This window comes from Bacidia gigantensis, assembly GCF_019456465.1.
Source record: "Bacidia gigantensis strain McMullin 20006 chromosome Unknown contig_125, whole genome shotgun sequence".
NCBI lineage: Eukaryota > Fungi > Ascomycota > Lecanoromycetes > Lecanorales > Ramalinaceae > Bacidia > Bacidia gigantensis.
In genome coordinates, this window is record NW_025408591.1 from 265427 (window position 1) to 282163 (window position 16737).

Here is a 16737-nt window from a genome sequence, read left to right on the forward strand (position 1 = left end):
CCGATGACGAATATATCGGGACGAGGACTCAAGACCTCACCCGATCTCTTTTCGCCTGCCTTCTCCGCCCAGGACGTCGGTCTTGTCCTTCCCCTGGATACGACTGCTTGACCACTGCTCAGGCGACAAGGCTGAGCTAACTTCTACAGCTCTAGATGGCGTTGAGGCCACATGAACTCGAACGCATCGGCCAACTGCGTCGCCCAATGCCATCCTGCAGCAATGGATTTGGCAGCATGAGGAGCGATTCTTTCGTGGTGGACGATGAGATGGACTTGGATGCTGGCAGGCAGCCTACTGATTCTGGATTCGAAGAATTAAAATGGACTTGCGGCAGCTCCTTCTCGACGCAAGAAGAAGATATCCTTCAAGATTCCGATTGGAGGAGCATCCTGCTGCAGAGATCGTCTAATCCTTTCCTGGAGGCCGCGCTGTTCGCTCGAGACTGAAGTATTTACCAGACGTGACGGCGAAAGCAGTTGACTCTTCATTGAGGCTCGTTCTATACCTGTGTCTGGCTTTGTGGTCATAAAATAATATATTACTTGCATGTTGACCGCAAGCTGGTACAAACCACCCGGCTGAACGAGCAAGCAAATGGACCTGTCAGAAGATGGTGACGGTGACGTTCGCGCATGCTCGTCTCTTTGTCATCTTGATATCAACTTCGGTCAAGTTCTTCGATTTCAGGGGGTAACATCTAGCAGGAAGATGACCCCACATAATCCTTCGCTGTGTTTCCGGGCGAGTATAATGCGGGAGAGGGAGAATTCCCATCGTCAGTGGGGATAGAAGAAGGCTACGAATCGAGGAGAGAAGGAAGCATCGAACAATCTGGCTGTCTCGCCGTGTTGACTCGATCGTCGACAAATGCCTGTCATTGATCCAGATCTCCGTGAACTTCCCTTGCACTCTTCAACCATCACAATCCTTTGATCACCTGACAATGGAAATCGGTTCATTGACGATTCCGTTCACTTGGATGGTACCTTCAATCCACTCTCGACTTGTCACTTGTCTCATACTAAGATGCCACGTCGCCCTCGAGGCAAGTTGTCTAGCTGACATCTCGTGACCGAATTGAACGAGAAATTGTTACTAGCCATACAACCGATGTGCAACGAATCTGGCGTTGTACTGCTGGTGGAGACAATAGCGACTCATCTAGGTAGCAATGTATCACCGGATGCGGGACCTTGCAAAGCTCCGCAAGAAGCGAGACGACGACAACTTCGCAAACCGCCCGTCTTTCCGACGACGAGGGCGTCGTTACGACGTCCCCACCGCCTCTACCAATGCCACAATGAGTCAATTACGGATCAGGCAATAGAATAATTGTCTGGTGCGTGGGCCGTTGACGTGCAGAAGTTGCGTAGTATAGCAAGGACTCCTGGACACTTCCTTCGACCCATGTATCGTCTTGCCGAACTTGTCTACGCGAGCTGGGCGACTCGTTTGCGCCAACTGGATCATAAATATATATATCGTATCGTCCCATCTTCTTCGGGACTTCGCGTGGAACAGCCGGCTTGTGCAACTTGTCTGCGCGAACTGGGTATGCATGGATCAATCAGTCCTCTAAATCTATCTTGATGACTAGACCAGCAGAAGCAAAGGAGGATCCTCGCCAAAGCTCCTACTATGCATGTGTGCAAAGCTGCCCTCTTATGCAGTAACTTTCGAAATGAGGAGTCGCTGCTAATTTGTCGTGGCTTTGGGCTTGCTTTTCCAAGCATTGTATTGAAACCCACTTTGACAAGGTTCAGCTCCCCAGCTCTCTCATACTAGCTACAGAGGCTGCAGCAAACGATGCGAACAACGGGGAGAACTTTCTGTTAGCTTCGTGTTCAATCCAGTCCGCAAATGGCTTAAAGACACCGGAAACATTATCGTCAAAATAGATGACGGCTACTTCATGATTGGTGATAAGCAATGATTTGCGGACTTGAGAGAGGTTCATCGTGATCCTGGAATCTGGTTCTCAGATGTGACATTCGCTTGTGCTCAGCATTCATCCCCAGCGTCAGGGAAACAGATGCTGAATAGCTACAGATCAGCCTTTCAGCACTCGCCCTCGGCCTCAGGGGCAACAACTTCTAAATATATATAAACATTTCGGCATCTCGTCGGAGTATACTGGGAACCTCCACAGCGATGCGAGTACTGCAAAGGGAGCTTCTTTTGGCAATTCAAAGTGGATGCAACGAAGCTGGGGTCTCTCTCCCTATGGACGTGATCGCACTGCATATGGATTGTAATGCCTCGGCTAATGCTATCCTGCAACACCTAGCCAAATCGCGTGAGAAGAGAGAAGAGGAAGGCATGACAAATCCCCCAGCCCTCGCCTATGAAGGCCGACGCATGTGGATTTTGACGGAGCTGTGGGAGCTTCAGAGGCTTGTTTGGAGACAGGGGTCGAAGAAAAAATCACCGAAAAATGTCTTCGTCTCGTCGAATAGCTCAAGAGAAGACAAGGCAACGAGCCTGGCCGCCGATAAGACTGTCCGGTCCTCTCCGTGTCAGTACGTCCAAGGCTGCAGTTTGCTTCTTCCTTCGCGAAAGAGCCTTGCTGCTCAGTCAAAGAGCCATTTGCAAGGATGACGTCAACCATCCGCACCGCCTAGCGTCGAGAGTTCTGAGGGATGAAGTAGCTACGAATCATCTAGCTCTCCGCCAGTCTTTCTGATTCCTCAAGCGAGGAGATGACCTTGCCCTTTGGGAAGCCACATGGGTTTCGTCTCCCTTGGAAGCTGATCAGCGCCGGCAATAGCGAGATCAATCCGCACAGGAGAAAAGCTGCACCACAAGGCATCACGACCCCAACGCCACGAGACCAGAGTACATCACAATCGTAGTACCTTGTTATCACGACAAGGCGACCTCCAGGTCCTCTTGAGATGCCCTGCGACAGTTGTCTGCAATGGCTTCATCTGCAGAACGATTATACACCAGACCAGGTGTACGGCGTGTGAACTACTGGACTTCTCATGTAATGACAATCGTGCTCAATCTCTCTGCCGTCAACAAGCCGCGACTTACGGCATGAGAAGCTGATCTGGCAGCCATTCATTGGTACTTGGTTCTCAAGAGCTGACAAGTAGGTTGCAATGTAATAAGAAGAATGCGGATCCAAAAATCTCTGGTTTTAACAAGCCGACGAGGAGTTGAGAGCAAGACAGCCAACTTTTCCGCCGACGGGTCTCGTCTGTCGGCGCTTCATGAGGAGCTGCTCCGCCGCAGCTTCATTGGTGCTCGGTTGTAGGGAGCCAGGCAAGATCACAACCTTCAACACCACAAGCGTGCCTCGTCTTTGGGCGCTCCATGGGGAGCTGGTTCGGCGACCTTTCATTTTGCTCGTCTGTGATGAGTTGCCAGAAGCTTTACGCTGCCATGAGGAAAGTCGTGTCGCATGTCTTTGGTCGCAACAAGAAGTGAACATCACTCCTATTGGATGGTGCCTGGCGGAATCGGCAGACGACAACGCACCCCCGGCCCAACAGGGCACAAGTGCTCAAGGGCACGTCTTCATTGGGTCATTCCCCTGCGTCGCCGTGACCAACTACGTCACTGGCAGCGAGGACATGCGGAAAGTCGTGTCACACGTATTCGGGCGGAACAAGAAGAGCACGTAACTCTCCCCGCCGACGCCTGGCTGCGGTGGTGCCCCTGCGTCGCCGTGACTAACTGGTTCACTGGTAGCGAGGACATGCGGAAAGTCGTGTCACACGTATTCGGGCGGAACAAGAGGAGACGTCCCTCTCCCCGCCGACGCCTGGCTGAGGTGGTGCCGCAACCACTACCAGCGAAAATGCTACCGCAGCCGTGGTGGCAGTATGTTCCAGCGCAGCATACCAAATATATCGTGCTCGTAATAAGGGGCAATCATACACTCCTCAGCTAGGTTTGGCCCATCAACGTCTGGATGGATGGATGGCCTGAACCGGTCGTGGGATGTCTGCCTGAGTCAAGGAACTCGGACACTTACTAACAATATAAATATATATAACAGCTTGCCGGCATGGCACTTCTCTGGAGTTACGAATCGTCCGAAGGCAGCTTGTCGGCATTGTTGAATGCACTTCGGGGCTCTGATAGAACAGGATTTGCTAGTTTCTTTCCCTCTGACCTATCAGCCCCGTAGCTAGTAGCCTGTTCCAGAAGAAAATCTCGTTCACTGGATCATTTCTCAGCAAACCGATGCTTTCTCTCTCTCGGCCATGTCGACAACTCTGCTCGTTTCCATCTGGATGGAGAGAGAGATCCAGTAGCCCGCTGCAGGTACTCGGGAAGATGAAGATGAAGATGAAGATGGACGCTCCTTCTTCAATAAGTTTCTAGCAAATGAGACTGGATCCGGCGTGAAAGAGGAACCAGATGGACAACTCTAAGCTTGATACGTACCAATACACGAGCATTCGGTGTATGATACAATTACTTCTAGCGATGTACGAAAGTCTGAGAGTATCAGTCCTTGCTGAATCTGGAAGAGTATCTCAAGACCATTCTGTGGTGTTGAAGCCCATATTTCATGACACCGACAAGCATATGCGATTGATGGACGATCAAATCTCGGTAGCAGAGAGGGGCGACTTGTTGACTTGCCCCAAAAAGTTGACTAAGGAACCACGGCGACAGACCTATTCTGCTGGACTGTTTGAGTCGCGAACGTGATTTTGAGCGAAGAGGCTCGAGATCTTACTACTAATATAAATATATATATTAGATTTGTGTGATGGGGTATTTCATCAAAAAGGACTTGTCGGTGGAGGGACGGCAATCTTCGAAGCGACTGACTGGGTCGACGCCTAGATCTGCGGCAAACGAACTCTCATTGGAGAGCATGATCACTGTGCGTGGTGGTTGCGACAAAAGCTGAGGATTCTCCGCAACAGCTGAGTGGTATCAGTCCATACCTCTGTCCACTGAAACAAATGATACCAATAGCATAGCGCTCCAGGCATTCGTGTGGACTGGCGACATGGGACAGCACTGATCAGCTAGTGTTAGACAAGGCACTCCATCCTCGACGGATACGAGAAGCTCAGGCTTATACCTGCCCCGGATTCTGCCATTGCTTGGTGTTCATATCCTTTGCGAGGCCTGACGACATGGAAGAACTACGATGGTCGCTGGAAACAAGACAAAGGCTGTGCAGTCATCCTAGCGACACTGCCCTGGCGAAGCTTGCCATACGGAAGAGAGAACATCTCTCGCGCCCTCGCAGCCTGGCGCCTCACCATCCTAAGAGTCAATGGAGATGTCACAGCGAATCACGGGTGGACTGCTGGACAATACGACTGGACCAGCCATATCGACCTCAGAGGTCTGGCGGTTTTAAGCATGCAGGCGTACCGATGACCGGACAGTCACCGCAGGGCAGAAAACGGCGAACAAGTTCATATGGACGTCGTGAAAGATTACCCAGTCTGGCAAATTAAACATCGGCTTCTTGGTCATCGACCGACTAGAGTTCTCACATTACAATCACTGACTAGCCCGCTCCTACAAGGTGGGGGTTGTTCCTGTCGCGATGTTCGAGAATCTTAGGCAGATCATAAAAACTTGCTCAGCATGCCGCTCCAATGCGTCGCCGTTCACATTCCACGACGCCGATATAGACAACGAGTTCACTTGGTTGGCCAGGATGTGCGGTACTTCTCAACTAGTAGCGTCCAGCAATTTCCGTCCAGACTTGTCGTCCGCTCTCCACGGCCCCCCAGGCGCAGCGGAGTCCATTGATGGCTGGTCTCGAGGCATCACGGTACTCGCTTCTCGACTAGAGACTCCAGCGGGTTTATAGACAAGGAAGAGATTGCCCGTGAATCTTCAAATGCTCTCGGACGGATAAGATCCCTTATCAAACGTTGATCAAACGATGGTGGGCGACTAGAAAGCAAGCAAAATTTGGCTAGCGCATATACGGTAGTTTTCCCAACGATTTCTGCTGACATGCCTTCGAATCTCAGCCTTTGGATCGACAGGACGAGTCTCATTGCCAACCAGTCTTCATAAGAGATTGGCACCTGGGCGCCAATCAGGCAGCCACTCCTCGTCGCCGTCCTCTTTTCGCAAGAGACTGCTTGTCACAAATAAGCGAGCAAAGACGAAACATCTCATCGCCATCCAGTCCTAGCTAGAGGTACGCAACCACATGAAGAAACAGCTTGCGTGGGTCGCTCGGACCATCACAAAGGGCCCAAAGCTTGCCACTCCACAAACATTCCCCATTCTCAACATACAGACCAAGCAAAATGAAGCTTTCAGCTGTGCTCGTCACTGTTTCGGGCACGTTGGAGAGTGCAAGTGACATGAAGATGACCCAGCTGTGTATGGAGCAGTCGGTACTCAGATTTGTGTTCAAGGAGGAATCCGCTTCATTTCTTTCACATCAGGTCGTGGCGGAGCTCGCCTGACGTGCCTAGCGCTAGCCTTTGTGTCGATTTCCTCAACATCGAGAGAAGGCAGCGAAGGGGAGCTGGGAGACGATCCGCTGTCCTTCATGAACGAGGATGCAGACCTCTTTCCTCCAAGGATTTTTCACTGGTACAGCTCCCTACCTGGCAAGACCCTCTGTAGACCCACACTAGATCGTGGCAGACGACGAGCCCTGGACAGATGGAGTGTACCGTTAATTCTGGTAAAGAAGAAGGAAATGCGACAAAATGAAGGAACCAAGATCATCGCCGACCAAGCATATTAATCGCAACAGCAACAGGTTTCAGCCATGCCAAAGTCAAAGTGGGTGGGCTTTGACGACAACTGGGAGCTGTGCCAGCACAGCGATGTTGGGCGTCCCTGTAGTCCGCGAGGCAGCGACCAAATACATTTCGAGGGCCCTTGTTCGGCTTGTGAGGAAGAGGAGAAGGCAGCGGGGGAGGAGCGGAAGAAGAGGTGCTTTTCAGCAACCCCGTACCCAATCGCCCCTTCCATCATCTCAATCTATTGGGATCTAAATATATATAAACACACACTCAACCTCCGACGCGCTGTTGTTTCCTCGTGAGGTAAATGTAGTGAAGAAGTCAGGCAATCAATACAAGGACTCGCGAGGACAAGCTTCAGTCTAAGGTATACTGTTAGCGCTTGAGACGAGATTGAATGGGAGGGAAAGAAGCTTACTGGCAAGTCACGAAGACGAATTAAAAGAATGTCGGGGCTTGCTTTGTCCGCAAAGTTTGAACAAAGCATTCATACGCAGCGCACCGATGCCGTTCCATCTCTAGGACCTGTCGAGCTGCCTAGGGGGTCGGTGGTTTGCTTTGTAGCGTGGCGCCTGAACAGTCATCAGGACTTAATCCAGATGGAGTACGCCTTATGAGACATCAAAGGTGGAGAACGGGTGACATTCAACGTCCCCAAGGAGGGATGTTTTGATCAACAGTAAATATATTGCTTTCGACCATGCTCTAGAGAACAAAGAAGGATGAGAAATCTCGAAGACTCAAACGTGCCGGGAGAATATGTGGAACTTAATGCGGACTGTAGAATGGTAGATATAGATAATGAAGAGGTAGCCATGGGTGAAGAGGTGTATATAAATAATATCATTGTGTTCTGAGACCTGGCTTTGGACTGTGCATTGTTTAATACTGAATTGTAATTGCCACGTCAAGCTTGCCTGCTACAGCGGAGCCAAGCGGGGACTCAGCGACGTAATCTCGGGGTAATACTGAGCTCGTAAAGCATCAAAATCTTCCATTGGCAATTGGTCTCCTTGTCAAGCATCTTTCCTTGTACCCCCTTTACGCTCTCTGTACCTCGTGTATCCATGCTCTTTCTGAGGCCGCCCTCGGCCGCGTAAATCAACGCTCCAGGCTCAGACTGTGAGGCGCCAGCGGCCCACTGAGGACAAGATCTTCGTCTTTCATTTCGAGATGCCCAAGCTCTTCCTTATAGCGTAACAAGCGCCTTGGACATATGGCGTCCCTTGCATAGAGCTAAGTCTCGGAATGCGGGAATTGAGGATCGGCCAGCTGGGGCGAGTCTCGCTGGCTGGATCTGCGCATTGGTTATTGGACAGCCTTTCGAGTCCGATAGCTGAGTTGTGTAGGAGAGGAGTGTTTCACCGGGCTGAGAATGCACGAGACATTTAATCTGGAGGTGCGAGTAAGTGGCTTCGCTGGTCTCCGAAGTAGTAGATGGGAAGAAAAGCCGCAGAACAAGCACAGGAGGATCGCTGGCGGCACCCTGAGGCATGGGTAAGCTGCATTAGCGAGGCTGCTTTCCAGCAATCATGGTCTGGTATAGATCTTATCTCGAAGATCATCACGTTTTCAGACGGATTGTTGCATTTTGGGACAGGCTGATAGAGTACAAGGGCTTGCTCGAGATACAGAACGACAGCACGAACCCGCTCCTCGGAAAAGCTTTTAATTGCACCCTGAGGATCAACTACGACGAGTCCAGCTAGAGGATACAGACCCCGGTTGTCACTCGGACGCCGCCTGTAAGCCGCTGCCTTTTTGCAGCTTTTGCGCCCACAGGCCATGCGTCTTGGGGAAAGGCTGGGCCAAAGAGCTACATACGACCAAGGCCATCCCGAGGGCGTCCGGCCAATTGGAAGGGTGTGCTTGCGAACTGGTATCTAGCCGAACCATAGAAGCCAATTCTGCCAACCTTCTCTTCCACCACCTAACCTCTAACCTCTTTCAACGGTGTCTGCTGCTCGGCGCCATCCACCAACAAAATATCACACCATGATCATGCGCAGCCAGGAGATAGTCGTCAGTCCATAGTGAACACACCCAGGAGTACATTGCTGCAACTGATGGAGCCATGGCGGCGGCTTTGAGGCACTAAAACCACGTGCTTGATTCAGAGTCACCAAGACACTGCGTCCACCCACGCCTAGGCGTTTCAACTCTACGATTGGTGGTGAACTGTTGTCCCTACCCTCTACCTCATCGCTATCCTCCTCGTCACCATCCGACTCGACGACCAAGCTCACGTCGACTACCTTTGTTGATCCCACGACTCTGTCCCATGAGACCCAGCCTACGGCCATCCTGCCCTTTATCGAGCCGTCACCCGCTCCGATCTTCCCGCTAAAGCCACGACGCGTGCCAGACGAGATCCATAAATGAAGCCGGGGTGATCGAGGCAGACTTAAACAGGAGGTGAATGTGACACGAGAATCTGCTAGCTGGGGCCTTGCGTGGTGATGTCGACCATTGAGGAGACCATCACGGCGCCGAAGCCTGAGCCATATGAGGAGGAGGATTTCTCAGATTCCGATCAAGAGCCAGATGGCCAAAATCATAACCAAGAGCCCGCTCAAGTGCAGAAACGGAAAGGTGGTCGAAAGCCCGTAAGCTGAATGGGCCAAGCTTGACGGTCAATTGACACTAATGGCGAGTCAGATTTACGCAACATCGGAAGAAAGGAAGCAACGGAACCGTCAGGCTCAAGCTGCCTTCCGAGAGCGTCGGACGGAATATATCAAGCAATTGGAGACGACGATCAAACATCATGAAGAGACGCTGCAGAGCCTACAACAAAGTCACAGATCGGCCGCAGATGAGTGTCTGATGCTTCGGTACAAGAACTCTCTTCTCGAGCGCATACTACTTGAAAAAGGTGAGAACGACTAAGATTGAGATTGGAACTTATTTTGCTAACTTGTCGCAGGTATTGACGTTCAAGCTGAACTACGATTGAAAACAGAAGGTTCTCACGTGCTCTCACATCCCGCATCAGGATCCGCCGCTCCTCAAAGCTCTGCCGTCCAGAGAGCTGTCATGAACAGAAACAGTCAAGCAAGACGGCCAACCGCGAGCTCTATCGCAAAACCTATCAGGCCTCAGCAATTCACACAACCACCTAGATCTCATTCGCTCACAACTCACACACCTTCTCCACTAAGCGCTTCTCGACCGATGGACGGAATAGGTCGAGGGATGCTCAATGACAAGAATCAACGTCCTCAACACCCTATTCAACCACGCACGCAACCTCAACAGGCTATGAATAATCCAAACATGTCGCGACCTAATCTGATGCATCCATTGACTCCTACCTCAAATGACGGCAGCCGCACTGACCTCACTAACCCGGGGACACAGCCAAACTATTACCCCCCAGAGTACCAAGCACATCTAGAGCAATTAGGTGAGTCTGTTGTCTCTTCACCACCGGCGATCAAGGTTAACAATTTCTCAGAACAAGAGTACGATGCGCATGCCAATATGTTGGAGGACGAGATTCCAAGCGATACCTCCACTCCAGGCTCCGGTGGACCTAGTCCATATCCTCAGAATTACCAACCGCGCAACGTTGCCCCGGGCACTGCGATACCAATGGGTCTTCAAGGAGCCCAGCAGATCAATTACATGCCCATGCCATCGTCTACGTCACAACCGTCTGATCCACAAATGTACGGAATGCCGAACATGGGATTCGACCCTAATGATCCTGCGCTAGATGCCGACCCGTTCGGCCTGACAGCTAGCATGCATTTTCCCACTCAGTTCACATATCAGGAAGGTCAATTGAGGCGGTGAATCAAATATATCGCAGGAGCCTTGGTGAAACTTCTTTGGGGGATCAGCGTCACTGAGGCGCCTAGCCTACACGTCGATGACAAGAACCTGTTGAAGTGTCTACGCAGACAAGCAGGCTTACATGCCTCGCGAGCTGTGGAAAGAGAACCGGTGGTTGGGTCGTCATTGCGAAATTTGAAGGCGGGTTCAAGACATGGTGATCAAAATACACAACAGTGCTTAATCTGGTCGCTTGCACAGAAAACAAGTACTTGAAGATCGTTGGAGACCTGCCGTTGCTTATGGCTTGTCTAAAGACTTCACTACTCGGGTGGAATGGCTGTCAGTCCACCACAAGCCTGAGGAATACTTCACGGCTTATCCTGTTGCAAAGGGGAGGGACTCGGGCGGGCACCTGCATAGCGTAGGTGTTGGCGATGAGGATGAAGGAGATCATACCCTACGGTGAGCTCGTCACGAAGTGGAGAAAGATGAGAGCTGTAAAGTGTACATTATTCTGGATTTATAGGACTATGATACCATGAAAGTTGTACAAAGACGAGATTTATATATCCGAAGAGTTTCCAAATCACATTGACCAGTTGCTGCAGAGGTCGTAGACATAGAAGATCTTCTATTTGCTAGATTCTTACGGCAGATTGGGCACACCGAGGCCTTTTGTTTTCACTTTTGCTTCATTCGTAGGCACCAATGCAAATCACGCTAGTGGACCTGGACGCAAAATTTCGGCTAGTGTCTCTCCGCACAATTTCACACTGACAACCACGTCAACAGTTCTGTTGATGAGAACCGCGCAACCCGATTGTTCACATAAATAACACAATGAGGCGATAGCATTATGTTCACTACCAATTGAAACGGGAAGAGTCGAAGCAGAGGGACCTCCACACAGACCTTAGAAAGAAGGTGACAAAACCGCCAACATGACCGACGTTAAGAGCCAGGTAAGTCGTCAATACATCCCCAAGGCATTGCTTGTGGATGTCAGCAAGGACGTCATCTATCGTAAGTGTACCTATGTATTCAATTGCTGACATCTTGGCCTCGCAGAACATGTTCGAGCTCCTCCGTAAGCTCCCATATAGCTCCAGGATCGTCACAAGCTTCCACTAATTTGAATAATCAGCCGATGAGGAGGGCTCAGGTAATGAGGGTACAGCACCTACTAAGACTGTGGAGAAGAATCTTCCACGTAAAGGCAAGCGTGATGCTCCTACCACAGCACCCAGCGAGCCTCGTGGTGGAAGTGCACAGCGCAGTGGTCGTGGGGAGCGACGAGGTGGTTTTCAAGGCAATGAGCAAGGTGAGTGTCAAAAAGCTCTCAGTCGGCAGTCGTTAGAGTATCGCATACTCGTCATTCAAGATTAAGCAAGCATGAAAGACGCTGTTGTACTCCGATGCTGATATTCCACCATAGCCTTCCGTGATCGCGACGCTGGATCAACAAACAACCGCGGAAAGCCCACTGACGACGGCATTCGCGAGGATCGCCACGCCAATCAAGCACGAGGTGGACGAATTCAAGGCAACTACGAAGGCCGTGGAGGACGAGGAGGACGCGGCGGACGTGGTGGCCGTGGAAATCGTGATGATCGTCACTCTCGTGGCTTTGCTCAGTAAGAAGCTCTACTTGATTCTCTACACGCCCCACCAAGATTCCCTTTCCGTGCTTCTTTTCTCTCGACTACCTCCATTCTTTCTCTCCTCTTTTTCTAAGCTCTCGTGTGCTCACCAGAAACCCCGCCAGCGACCACACCAAACAATCCGACCAGTCCTGGGGCGCACCCACCGGTCAAGGCGAATGGAACGACGAAGTCGCCGGCGCCGCCATCGCCTCCACTGACGCTGCAGCTGAAGGCGCAACAGGAGGCTGGGACGCAACTGCAGCAGACACCTCGGGCGCAGGCTGGGACTCTGGCGCCGCCGCAATTCCTGACGACGCAGACGGTGTAGCTCCTCCCAATGGCTCCGCCGACGTCTCTAAAGCAGCCACCGACAATTACGGCGGCGGCGGCGGACGCAAAGCGAGCAACCAATACGATGATGGCCCTACTGAAGAGGAAAACAAAAACAAATCATTCGCAGACTACCAAGCCGAGTTAGCCGAGAAAAAACTCTCTCTCGCAGCCCCGAGCGCCAAAGCGCGCAAACCGAACGAAGGTTCCAAAGTGAGGAAGGAATGGGAGAACGCTAAGCCCATATCCAAGAAGGACGAAGATGGAGATGGTGGCGGATTCATGGCCGGGCTGGGCAAGAAGAAAGAGAATGTGCGTGTGAGGGATAAGAAGGAGAAACAGACTCTCGATGTCGACTTCGGGTACGTGGAACCTGCTTCTAACGCGCCGTCTGGGCGTGGTGGAGACCGCGGCGGTCGTGGTCGCGGGCGCGGGAGAGGCGATCGTGGAGATTTCCGTGGACGCGGACGTGGAGATCGCGGAGATCGTGGAGGTTATGGCGGTGATCGTAGTGGAGGTGGTGGTGGTGGTGGTGGTGACAGACCCAGGAGAGGCGGACGCAATGAAGGTAGTGCGGGCGTCAACGTCGAGGACCAGAGTGCTTTTCCTAGTCTGGGAGGTGCTTGATCCTCCTCTCCATCCCAGAATTCAGAGGGACATTGTGGCCGGCTGGCGGAATACGGAACGGAACGGACGTCTGGTCTGGTGTTTGATATCGGTCTGTCTGTCTGTCTGTCTGTTTTTGCTCACTCACATCGATCTCTCAATCTACCAGACCAAAAAAACGAGCGAGCGGGCTTTTTATTCTCATTCTACCTTACCTTTTTCTTCCAGCTGATGCGAATGAATGGGAGAGTCGAGAGGGATGCAAGGAAATAAAAATACGAGATCTTTGGCTTGGAATGACAAAATGTGTTTAATATCTTGCACGCACGCTTTATAGGGAGGAAAATCGAGACTGATATTGATCCATTTTTCTCCTTTTTTTCGATTGCTTTCTTGTTGGGTTCTACCGCTGTGAGTAGGAGATTCGTTGGATTTGGATGCATTGCGCAGCTTTTTGCCACGCTTTCTTCACGATCTCTGTTCGTACATGAGCAGCGGGGAGGAGGGCATATGTTATCACGACCTCCCCGGCCTTCTCCACTTCGAGATACCTTTCGCAATACAGCAAACATCGCAGCATCGCCCTTATCTACAAACCCAGATTTCCATCTATTGGTCTTCTCGTCTTTACATCTCCACAAGTGCTATGACTTCACTGGCATAACGAGCTATATCCATCAAGCTAGCACTATCCCTCGCTTCATCAACTTCATAAGGTAGTCATAGTATCATAAGCGCCCTAGCTGGCAAGAGCCATTGCTACACCTGATCCGCCATCTTCGTTCCAAGTACACGCCAGCCGGCTCCCACTGAACTAGCTCCTGAAGCCACGAAGACACGTCTGGCCTTTCCTCTTCGTCTTCTTTCGATGCTGCCATCATCTCCTCATTCTCCCCTCCCATGCCTTCCTTCGTCAAGTCCCCTTCGTCCCTTTCCTCCCGTCGAAAAATCTCCTGAAACCCCCAACAGCCCTCCCCGTGCCCGTCCCTGTGTCCATCCCCATGCCGTGCCTAAAAGTCTTGACCTCAGGATCAGAAGCCCGCCTCACCATATTTCTCCCCTTGACAAACCCTTTCTCATTTCCCTCTTCCTCGACGTCGGCATCAAGAGACTTGCTCGACACACCCGCCCGAACCAGCTGCGCGAAATTTTCTTTCCGCCCCCATCCCTGTCCCTGCCCTTGCCCCAACTTCAGCGATCGAGGTGACGTTGGTGCTTGTCCGCTAGTGAGTACAATATTGCTATCAATACCGAGGTCGAGCTGCTGTGGCGCCATTACCTTCGAGGGCGAATCTAGGGGTGGGGTCGATGGGCGCTTCACCTTCTCCGCCTGTAGCATGGGCTGAAGGGGGAGGGGCGCAGGAACGGATCTTGGGATCCTCAGCGGTAGTATCCCCAGACTCTCGGTGCTACGATCACCCATCCCCAGGTCCGTCTCCAGACTTAATAACCGACTATTCCTAGGCGAGACCACCTCCACCTCAGCCGCGGCCTCAGCACCAACCGGTTCCGAAACATCCGTGACCTCACTAATGATACTCAGTGGAGAATCGCTATCGGCGTTCGAGTTCGAGTGCTGGGAGTGGTAGTGGTGAAGTGTGCTGGCGTGGTTGAAGCGTAGGATCGAGGAGTGCAGCGAGGTGAGAGGGCGGGGGGCGTAGTTGTGTAGATCGGAGGTTGAGGGTGAGGGTGAGTAGTCAGAGGGAAAGGACCGGATTGAGGAGGAGGATGTTGTTGAGGGGGTGTGGGAGGGGGAGGGATTGGGTGAGGGGCTGGGTGTGGGGCTGCGAGAGGGGATGGGTGAGGAAACGGGTGAGGGAATGGGCGTTGGGGTTCGCGTTCGCGTTGGGGTTGGGGGGAAGATGGATAAGTCTTCGAGCTGAGCTAGAAGAAGGAGGTGTGTTAGAATCTCGTTGGTTGAGGGGAGAGCGTAGACAGTTGACCAGTGGGGAGGGGGAAGGCGGTTCAAGCTCGCATCACTTACCCCATGTGCGAGGATAATACCTGAATGTAGCGAATGGTCTATCGAGCGGGTCAAGTAGAGCGTACTGGTAGTACAGCTTCGGGTGATCTTGGGCGACGAGGCCAGCTTTGACCAGACTACTCTCGAAGTCAGCTCATATCCGCTTCAGCAAATCAGCTGAACAACTTACTCAATATTTCCCCCATAATAATCCGACCACTTCAACTCCCCATACGCCTTAATCGAAGCCGGTAGCTGGTAACAATCCACATCAGGCTCGACCCCTCTCCGTCCCTTAGCCCTGTAAACGCGAATCTCAATCATATCATCTGTGTCCCTCCCCCCAACCCCACCCCTTCCTCCCTTCTCCGCCGCAAAAGCAAAAGCCCGTTTCTCCAACCCCCCTTCTCAGTGTCAAACATTGCAAACATCGTCTTACCCTCATAGCCGTCCTCGACACCACAGCCCCAGCTCACGACAGACTTATCATTGATGACGACTTTGAAGTAGTACAGCGCCTGGGGGGGATGTGGCGGCGAGATGGAGTACTGGATCCAGAACTGGGACTCGGGGTAAGTGGGGACGTAGACGGATGTTGTTGCGCGGGGTTCGTCGATGGCGATGGGGTAGTCGGAGAATGGATCGTTAGATACAGGTGGTGGGTTGAATTCTGGCACTTCTTTGATGCCGAGTTGGGAAATGAGTGTTATGTTGATGCTGCGGTAGCTTGGCATTGTGTCTATTGTTTGAAGAGGCAGGATTCGCTGGGCAGATATATTAGTGAGGTAGATTCAAGACTGACCTTATCTGCAAAAGGCAGATGCAATTGGTTGAGGAAAGTGTTACGGTGTAGTGGGGTGGAAATATTTGATCACCAGGCTAGCGTCATTTTCCCTTTTAGGATATCAGTCCTTTTCGCTATATACTTTCCTGCCTTTCTGGCTGAATCATAACTTTGCGCAATGAGAAATGCCTGATTAAGGTCGTAGCTGTTCTGCAAGTGCCCTTTTTAAGCTCTTGCTAGCCTTCTTCTGACTTCTTTAGACATAATGCCACCTGCAAAGTTGTCAGCTAGCCAACTTCGGCGGTAAATAAACCCCCTTTCGGCTTTCCCATCACTGATTCGGGCGTAGCTTCAAGCGCAGCCCTAAGATCACTGTCTTCGGCTGTAGCAACTCGCCACTGACGAGCACGTGGCTCCTCATCGCCGTCCACTTCTCACCTGAAATCCGGTACCACGCGGCCAGAAATAGCACCCTTGGCCCTCTCCTCTTCCCCGGCATGCCTTCTCCCCCCTCCCGCTCACTTTCATGGAGCCCCGCATCCCCGAAAGCGCGATCGTGTTCGTGTTCGAATGGATGAACGACGGTGGACACGTCGGCTCTGCGTCGTTGACGCGCATCCGAGACTGGAATGTGCAATTTTGCCAGAACGTCTGGCATCTTGCGTGCCAGCTTCGAATCGAAATGCTGGCGTGGCGTATGGAACTCGAGATTAAGAGCATCCGGCTTAACAAAGAGCTGCGCGAGAGAGAAGCCGTTGCTGTTATGCAAGCAGCTACCAGACGAACAGCTCTAGTGCCCAGATATGAATTTGGCGATTGTTTGTTGTGTAACAATGACGGGTACGTGCCATAATTGAACTTCTCATACAATGATACCTGACTATTGGTAGACATGAGGCCGAAGAGTGCGACAGTAGGGTCAAAGCCAAG

The 16737-nt window shown here is 51.8% G+C and overlaps 3 protein-coding genes across 3 annotated transcripts; 2 read left to right on the forward strand and 1 right to left on the reverse strand.

Annotated features, from left to right (window-relative positions):
• Positions 1-9160: 9160 nt before the first annotated feature.
• On the forward strand, positions 9161-10947 carry KY384_000892 (uncharacterized protein; the record flags this gene model as incomplete). Its single annotated transcript, XM_044809425.1, has 5 exons — positions 9161-9307; positions 9360-9576; positions 9628-10482; positions 10516-10714; positions 10767-10947. The coding sequence occupies 5 exons, from the start codon at positions 9161-9163 to the stop codon at positions 10945-10947; spliced, it is 1599 nt and encodes a 532-aa protein (XP_044673332.1).
• A 475-nt stretch (positions 10948-11422) lies between these two features.
• Positions 11423-13081, forward strand: KY384_000893 (uncharacterized protein; the record flags this gene model as incomplete). Its single annotated transcript, XM_044809426.1, is given in 5 exon segments — positions 11423-11443; positions 11468-11504; positions 11644-11852; positions 11917-12221; positions 12235-13081. The coding sequence occupies 5 exon segments, from the start codon at positions 11423-11425 to the stop codon at positions 13079-13081; spliced, it is 1419 nt and encodes a 472-aa protein (XP_044673333.1).
• A 2128-nt stretch (positions 13082-15209) lies between these two features.
• KY384_000894 (uncharacterized protein) lies at positions 15210-15757 on the reverse strand (the record flags this gene model as incomplete). Its single annotated transcript, XM_044809427.1, has 2 exons — positions 15210-15427; positions 15463-15757. The coding sequence occupies 2 exons, from the start codon at positions 15755-15757 to the stop codon at positions 15210-15212; spliced, it is 513 nt and encodes a 170-aa protein (XP_044673334.1).
• Between the last annotated feature and the right edge of the window lie 980 nt (positions 15758-16737).